The following is a 9,081-nucleotide window of genomic DNA, read 5'->3' as shown; positions in this document are numbered from 1 at the left end:
GTTCGGCCATCATTGTTAATAAGAATGTGTTCTCACCTGACTTCCCTAGTTTATTAAAGGTTAAATAAATACATAAAAATTACATCTCCTCATCCAGGGAGTGCACAACACACACACACAACACACACACACACAACACACACACACACCACCCACACACACCACACCCACACATACACACACACACACACACCACACACACACAACACACACACAACACACACACACACAACAGGGAGGGAATGTTGTGTTTGTTAATATTGTTATAGGACTATGAAAATGGAAAAAGAGTTAGCTATGGATTATGAAAACACAAAAATAAATGGGAAAATGGAATAGGAGAATAACTAGAGACAGTGTTTGTTTAACTCTCTGACCATGACCCATGAGTCTTCTTACCTTTGTTCAGTAGAAAAGTCTCCTCTCTAAATAATATAGGAGGTTCCATAGACTTCATGGACACACAGCGGGACAGGGGAAGCTGGTCTCTCCGCTTGATTGGGCTTCAATACAACACAGACAAACATTACATTTCTCATCTACTCTGAGATCAGATGGGGAAACATAATAAAAAATTTTTTAAAAGGGTCTAATATTAAGAGATTTTAAATACAAAACTTGACAATGCAACTTTCATAACAGTTACATACCAATAAAAAGACTAGCCTGCAGCCTTACTGGTGGATAGGATCATTAACCAGAGCTATATAGGAGGGACATCACACCTGGTCTTACTGGGTGGATCATTAACCAGACTATATAGGAGGACATCACACCTGACCTTACTGGGTGGATCATTAACCAGAGCTATATAGGAGGGACATCACACCTGGTCTTACTGGGTGGATCATTAACAGAGCTATATAGGAGGGACATCACACCTGGTCTTACTGGGTGGATAGACATTAACCAGAGCTATATAGGAGGGATATCAACTGGTCTTACTAGGGTGGATCATTACAGAGCTATATAGGAGGGATATCAACCTGGTCTTACTCGGTGGATCATTAACCAGAGCTATATAGGAGGGACATCACACCTGGCCTTACTGGGTGGATAGGATCATTACCAGAGCTATATAGGAGGGACATACAACTGGTCTTACTGGGTGGATCATTAACCAGAACTATATAGGAGGGACATCACACCTGACCTTACTGGGTGGATCATTAACCAGAGCTATATAGGAGGGACATCACCTGGTCTTACTGGGTGGATCATTAACCAAGCTATATATGGAGGACATCACACCTGGTCTTACTGGGTGGATAGATCATTAACCAGAGTATATAGGAGGGATATCACACCTGGTCTTACGGGTGATCATTACACAAGCTATATAGGAGGGACATCACACCTGACCTTACTGGTGGATCATTAACCAGAGCTATATAGGAGGGACATCACCTGGTCTTACTGGGTGGATCATTAACCAGAGCTATATAGGAGGGACATCACACCTGGTCTTACTGGGTGGATCATTAACCAGAGCATATAGGAGGGATATCACACCTGGTCTTACTGGTGGATCATTAACCAGAGCTATATAGGAGGATATCACACCTGGTCTTACTGGTGGTATTAACCAGAGCTATATAGGAGGGACATCACACTGTCTTACTGGGTGGATAGGATCATTAACCAGAACTATAGGAGGAACATCACACCTGGTCTTACTGGGTGGATCATTAACCAGAACTATAAAGGAGGGATACAACCTGGTCTTACTGGGTGGATCATTAACCAGAGCTATATAGGAGGGATATCACACCTGGCTTACTGGGTGGATAGGATCATTAACCAGAACTATATAGGAGGGACATCAACCTGGTCTTACTGGGTAGATCATTAACCAGCTATATAGGAGGGATATCACACCTGGTCTTACTGGGATGGCATTAACCAGAGCTTATAGGAGGGATATCACACCTGGTCTTACTGGGTGGATCATTAACCAGAACTATATAGGAGGGACATCACACCTGTCTTACTGGGTGGATAGGATCATTACCAGAGCTATATAGGAGGGACATCACACCTGGTCTTACTGGGTGGATAGGATCATTAACCAGAACTATATAGGAGGGACATCACACCTGGTCTTACTGGGTGGATAGGATCATTAACCAGAACTATATAGGAGGGACATCACACCTGGTCTTACTGGTGGATAGGAACATTAACCAGAAACATATAGGAGGAACATCACACCTGGTCTTACTGGGTGGATAGGATCATTAACCAGAATATATAGGAGGGACATCACACCTGTCTTACTGGGTGGATACGATCATTAACCAGAAATATATAGGAGGGACTATCCACACCTGGTCTTATGGGGTAAGGCGTATGGGACATTCACGCGATAGGATCATTAACCTCTCGGTGATACTTATATAAGAACAAGCGGTGACTTACGGAGTCCTGGGTGACTATATTACTGGGATGTTTGTGGTATCATTATACCAGAACTATAAGAGAGGGACATCACACACTGTCTTACTGGGTGGATCATATACCACGATGCTAACTAATAGGAGAGTGGACATCACACCTGAGTCTTACTGGGGATGGTATCATTACCAGAACTTATTTAGGAGGGACATCACACCTGGTCTTACTGGTGTGGATAGAATCATTAACCAGATCTATATAGGAGGACATCACAACCTGGTCTTACTGGGTGGATTTACAGAACGTAAGTCATAGTGAGGACGATTATACATCACACGCTGGTCTTACTGGGTGGATCGGATTAACAGGCTATAATAGGAGGGACATCACCACTGGTCTTACTGGTGTGAATAGAATAATTAACCAACGAGCTATAAGGAGGGAGATCACACTGGTCTTACTGGGTGGATCATTAACCAGAGCTATATAGGAGGGACATCACACCTGGTCTTACTGGGTGGATCATTAACAGAGCTATATAGGAGGGACGACACACCTGGTCTTACTGGTGGATGAGATCATTAACCAGAGCTATATAGGAGGGCATCACACCTGGTTTACTGGGTGGATCATTAACCAGAGCTATATAGGGAACTCACACCTGGTCTTACTGGGTGGATCATTAACCAGAGCTATATAGGAGGGACATCACACACTGGTTTACTGGTGGGATCATTAACCAGAGCTATATAGAGGGGGACATCACACCTGGTCTTACTGGTGGATAGGATCATTAACCAAGCTATTAGGAGGGACATCAACCTGGTCTTACTGGATCAATTAACCAGAGCTATATAGGAGGGACATCACACCTGGTCTTACTTGGTGGATAGGATCATTAACCAGAGCATATATAGGAGGGCATCACACCTGGTCTTACTGGGTGGATCATTAACAGAACTATATGGAGGGACATCACACCTGGTCTTACTGGGTGGATCATTAACCAGAGCTATTATAGGAGGGACATCACACCTGGTTTACTGGGGTAGGATCATTAACCAGCTAATATAGGAGGGGATCACACCGGTCTTACTGGGTGGATCATTAACCAGAGCTATATAGAGGGGGCATCACACCTGGTCTTACTGGGTGGATCATTAACCAGAGCTATATAGGAGGGACATCACCTGTCTTACGGGTGGATCATTAACCAGAGCTATATAGGAGGGACATCACACCTGGTCTTACTGGGTGATCATTAACCAGAGCTATTTATGGAGGGACATCACACCTGCTTACTGGGTGGATCATTAACCAGACTATATAGGAGGGACATCACACCGATGTGCTTACTGGTGGATAGGATCATAACGAACTATATAGGAGGACATCACACCTGGTCTTACTGGGTGGATCATTAACCGAGCTATATAGGAGGGAATCACACCTGGTCTTACTGGGTGGATCATTAACCAGAGCTAATAGAGGGAATCACACCTGGTCTTACTGGGTGGATGCATTAACCAGAATATATAGGAGAATCACACCTGTCTTACTGGGGGATCATTAACCAGAGCATATAGGAGGGACATCACACCTGGTCTTACTGGGTGGATCATTAACAGGCTATAGGAGGGACAATCACACCTGGTCTTACTGGGTGGTAGGATCATTAACCAGGCTATATAGGAGGATCACACCTGGCTTACTGGTGGATTTAACCAGACTATATAGGAGGAATCACACCTGGTCTTACTGGGTGGATCATTAACCAGATATATAGAGGGACATCACACCTGACCTACTGGTGGATAGGATCATTAACAGCTAATAGGAGGAATACACCTGGTCTTACTGGTGGTCATTAACCAGAGCTATTAGGAGGGACTATCACACCTGGCTTACTGGGGATCATTAACCAGAGCTATATGGAGGAATCAACCTGGTTTACTGGTGGATAGATCATTAACCAGAGCTATATAGGAGGACATACACCTGACCTTACTGTGTCATTAACCAGACGATATAGGAGGAATCCACCTGTCTTACGGTGTGATCATACAAGCTAATTATGGAGGGATTCACACCTGACACAAATTATTGTATTTTCTGTTTTTTTCTGCGAGGGTGCCTATACCTGCACCCAGAGGGGAGTAGTTAAAAGTCAGTGGGTGGGTCTAAAATGATTTTGTGAGCGTTGCTGAGGGCCCTGACCTTAAAGATCTCATCCAGGTCTGTCTGTTTGACTCTAGTACCTTGCTGACGGTCCTGACCTTTAAAGATCTCATCAGGCCTGTCTGTTTGACTCCTAGTACCTTGCTGAGGGCCCTGACCTTAAAGATCTCATCCAGGTCTGTCTGTTTGACTCCTAGTACCTTGCTGACGGTCCTGACTTTAAAGATCTCATCCAGGCCGTCTCTTTGAGTCCTAGTACCTTGCTGAGGGCCCTGACCTTAAAGATCACCCAGCCTGCCTGTTTTGACTCCAAGTACCTTGCTTGCTGAGTGATAATCAGTCTAAAGTGGGTGATTTCCACTTAAAAACGTCAGACTTGATTTGCCCTGATGAAAATTGTATCAACCCTACAAAAACATATCCCTTAATTATATCACATATAAATGCACTTTGGCTGTTGCTGCAGGATTATTTTCCTGCTGTGAGAAACTGGGTCAAATTAAGATCTTGGCATCTGTAAATGAATTCCTATTAAGGTACCTAGGTGAGACAACCACATATCACATCAGTATACAGGATACCACATCCTTTCCAGTTAAACAATGTTTTAAATGACATCTAAATCTACATAGTTATATTGAAGGTACCATAAGCAATTATTTATTGATGAAAAAACACAAACGTGATTTTCTTTCTGTATAGGGTTTTGGAATATAAATTCTTAAACAATATTGTCAACTCACCTCTAGTTTTGGTGTCATGGCCCAGAGACCATTTTAGAGGCAGGGCCCCCTCCTCTCTCTCCCCAGAGAGATCATATTTAGAGCAGGGCCCCCTCCTCTCTCTCCCCAGAGAGACTCATTTTAGAGGCAGGGCCCCCCTCCTCTCTCCCCAGAGAGACTCATTTTAGAGGCAGGGCCCCCTCCTCTCTCTCCCCAGAGAGACTAATTTAGATCACTGACCCTTTAAACAGAGATCCGCATGTTGGTGTGGTTAACAGTGACAACTAAACAGAGATCCACCATGTTGGTTGTGGTTAACACAAGTGACACTAAACAGAGATCCAGCATGTTGGTTGTGGTTAACACAGTGACAACTAAACAGAGACTCCAACAATGTTGTTGTTGGTTAACACAGTGACAACTAAACAGAAGATCCAACATGTGGTTGTGGTTAACACAGTGACAACTAACAGAGATCCATGCATGTTGGTTATGGTTACAACAGTGACAACTAAACAGAGATCCAACATGTTGGTTGTGGTTAACACAGTGACAACTAAACAGAGATCCGCATGTTGGTTGTGTTAACACAGTGACAAACTAAACAGAGATCCAACATGTTGGTTGTAGTTAACACAGTGACAACTAAACAGAGATCCACATGTTGGTTGTAGTTAACACAGTGACAACTAAACAAGGATCCAGCATGTTGGTTGTAGTTAACACAGTGACACTAAAACAGAGATCCAGCATGTTGGTTGTGGTTAACCAGTGACAACAAACAGAGATCCAGATGCTTGGTTGTAGTTAAACAGACAACTAAACAGAGATCAACATGTTGGTTGTGGTTAACACAGTGACAACTAAACAGAGATCCAACATTTGTGTGTGGTTAACACAGTGACAACTAAACAGAGATCCAACATGTTGTTGTGGTTAACACAGTGACAACTAAACAGAGATCCAGATGTTGTTGTAGGTTAAACAGTGAACTAAACAGAGATCCAACATGTTGGCTTTTGTAGTTAACACAGTGACAACTAAACAAGATCCAACAATTGGGTATAACACAGTGAAACTATACAAGATCCAACATGTTGTTGTGGTTAACACAGTAGTTATTGAATTGTCAATTGTTACATTATTAATTATCTCTGATAAAACATTTACTAACAGACATAGAAACAGTCGGATGATTTAATGCATCCATGAACATGTAGTTGTGACATTTCATCTCATGGTAACTGCCATAATAATAATAAGTAACTGTTTTTTAAGGTAGTTATAGACGTACAGCAACACCAGGCCATGTCTCACAATTATTTTATTAATTAAAGTAGAAATACTTTCAATCGTTATTTCTAAACATGTATGGTGAATGAGACAGAAGGGCTGAAACGGACATGATGATCTGAGGGGAAATCATTGATCCATTTTCAGAAAGTTTATTGCACATCAAGTAGAGATTTATATTAATGTAAAAGTAGACTAGTTATAATGTTATAGTATGGTTGTTAGTGATATGTAGATGTTATATTTGTAAGATTAGACTAGGTTATAATGTATATGTAGTCGGTTGATTAGTGATATGTAGATGTCTAATATTATGTTAAAGTTAGACAGGTCATATAAAGTTTATGAGTTCAGTGAGTATGTGAAGTGATGTATATATTATTAAAGTAGACTCAGGTTATAATGATATAGTATGTGGGATTGTTGAGTGATATGTAGATGTTATATTATTAAGTGAGGCTAGTTATAATGTATAGTATGGGTTGTTTATGACACTGTATAGTTAGATATTATGTAAGTAGATAGGTTATAATGTATAGGTAGCTGGGTTGTTAGTGAAGTAATGTCACTTATACGTAGTAACTAGCGTTATATGTATGAATAGTGGGTTGTTAGTGATATGTAGATGTAATGACTGTAAAGTAGGCTAGGTTATAATGTAAGTAAGTGGGTTGTTAGTGATATGTTAAAGGAAAAAGGCCTCCTGCGGGGATGGGGGCCTGGGATTTAAAAAATAAATACAGTATAAATATAGGACAAACACACACATCACAACAAGAGAGAAACAACACTAAATAAAGAGAGGCCTAAGACAACAACATAGCAAGGCAGCAACACATGACAACACAGTATGGTGGCAACATAACATGACAACAACATGGCAGCAACACAACATGGTAGCAGCACAACAACATGGTACAAACATTAATGGGCACAGACAACAGCACAACAACATGGTACAAACATTAATGGGCACAGACAACAGCACAACGGTCAAGAAGGTAGCTGCAGCGAACTGAAAAGAGGAGCGACCCAGGGATGTGTGTGCTTTGGGGACCTTTAACAGAATGTAACTTGCAGAACGGGTGCTGTATGTGGAGGATGAGGGCTGTTGTAGATATCTCAGATAGGAGGGAGTGAGGCCTAGAGGGTTTTATAAATAAGCATCAACCAGTGGGTCTTGCGACGGGTATACAGAGATGACCAGTTTACAGAGGAGTATAGAGAGCAGTGATGTGTCCTATAAGGAGCTTGGTAGCAGATCTGATGGTCGAATGGTAATGAACATCTAGTCGCTTGAGAGCACCGTTACCTGCCGATCAATACATTATGTCTCCGTAATCTAGCATGGGTAGGATGGTCATCTGAATCAGGGTTAGTTTGGCAGCTGGGGTGAAATAATCTCATATTTTGTCCAAAGAAACCTACAGGAGAGATCAGAGTTAGAGATACTCAGTGGTCAGTCTTCCCAGAGTCATCAAACAGACCTGGCCTCCATATTCAGTGTATGTGGACCTGTTATGTACATTTGTTTTTGTTTACCTCAAATAAAGTTGATCTGTCAATCATTCATTAATGTGTTGATGAGAAAGCATTTCTACTCTTGCTTAACTTATTTACTTTATTTATTTCAGTTGCTTGAAGAGAATATTATGACATTTGTGAAGAACGAGCTGAAGATGTTCAAGAGGATTCTTAGTCCAGAACTCCCAGWAGGCTTTGAGAGTCAGAAGCAGGATAAGGATGTGGTGGATGCTGAAGATGAGAAGCAGGAGAGCAGTGCCAGAGAGGGGGCTCTGAAGATCACAATGCACGTTCTGAGGAAAATGAACCAGAAGGAGCTTGCTGACACACTGGAGAAAAGTAAGATCTGTCTGCCTCATGATGAATGCTGTTTTATAACATTAAAAAGCTGTAGCTAAAGTACAGCTAAAGTAGCTTTAACTCAATGATATTGTAGCAGCCTTAACACAACACCTAGTGACCTCATCAAGTAGCAGCAGGGATGTGTCGTGGTGATTAATTTAGAGAAAGAGAGAAAACATTAATAATACCATCAATAATGCCAATAATAAAAGAATCAGTCACACCAGTCTGTAATGCATTATGAAAACATGTACACATTTATACAGTCAGTTAAAAGAAGAGTCCTACAATTCTGTAGGCATTTCTTCATGTTATTCATGTTATTTCTTCATTCAGGTGAGCTTGCTGTGATTTGACAACGTGAACTCAAATCTAATCTAAAGAAGAAATTTCAATGTGTATTTGAGGGGATCGCTAAACAAGGAAACCCAACACTTCTCAATAAGATCTACACAGAGCTCTACATCACAGAGGGTGGAACAGGAGAGGTCAATAATGAACATGAGCTGAGACAGATTGAGACAACAACCAGGAAACAAGCAAGACCAGAGACTGCAATCAAATGTAACGATATCTTCAAACCCTTAACTGGACAAGACAAACCTATCAGAACTGTGCTGACAAAGGG

The 9,081-nt window shown here is 41.6% G+C and overlaps 1 protein-coding gene across 1 annotated transcript in view; it reads left to right on the top strand.

Annotated features, from left to right (window-relative positions):
* The first annotated feature begins 8,847 nt into the window (after positions 1–8,847).
* The window catches only part of LOC139023122 (ribonuclease inhibitor-like), a 2,250-nt gene continuing 2,016 nt past the window's right edge, over positions 8,848–9,081 (top strand). The window contains exons 1-2 of the mRNA XM_070435530.1: positions 8,848–8,851; positions 9,051–9,067. Coding sequence (XP_070291631.1) covers positions 8,848–8,851; positions 9,051–9,067 — 21 coding nt within the window. The remainder of the gene's footprint in view (positions 8,852–9,050; positions 9,068–9,081) is intronic.

The sequence above is a fragment of the Salvelinus sp. IW2-2015 genome, linkage group LG27, assembly GCF_002910315.2.
Source record: "Salvelinus sp. IW2-2015 linkage group LG27, ASM291031v2, whole genome shotgun sequence".
Classification (NCBI taxonomy): domain Eukaryota; kingdom Metazoa; phylum Chordata; class Actinopteri; order Salmoniformes; family Salmonidae; genus Salvelinus; species Salvelinus sp. IW2-2015.
This window is presented reverse-complemented; position numbering and strand designations above follow the sequence as displayed.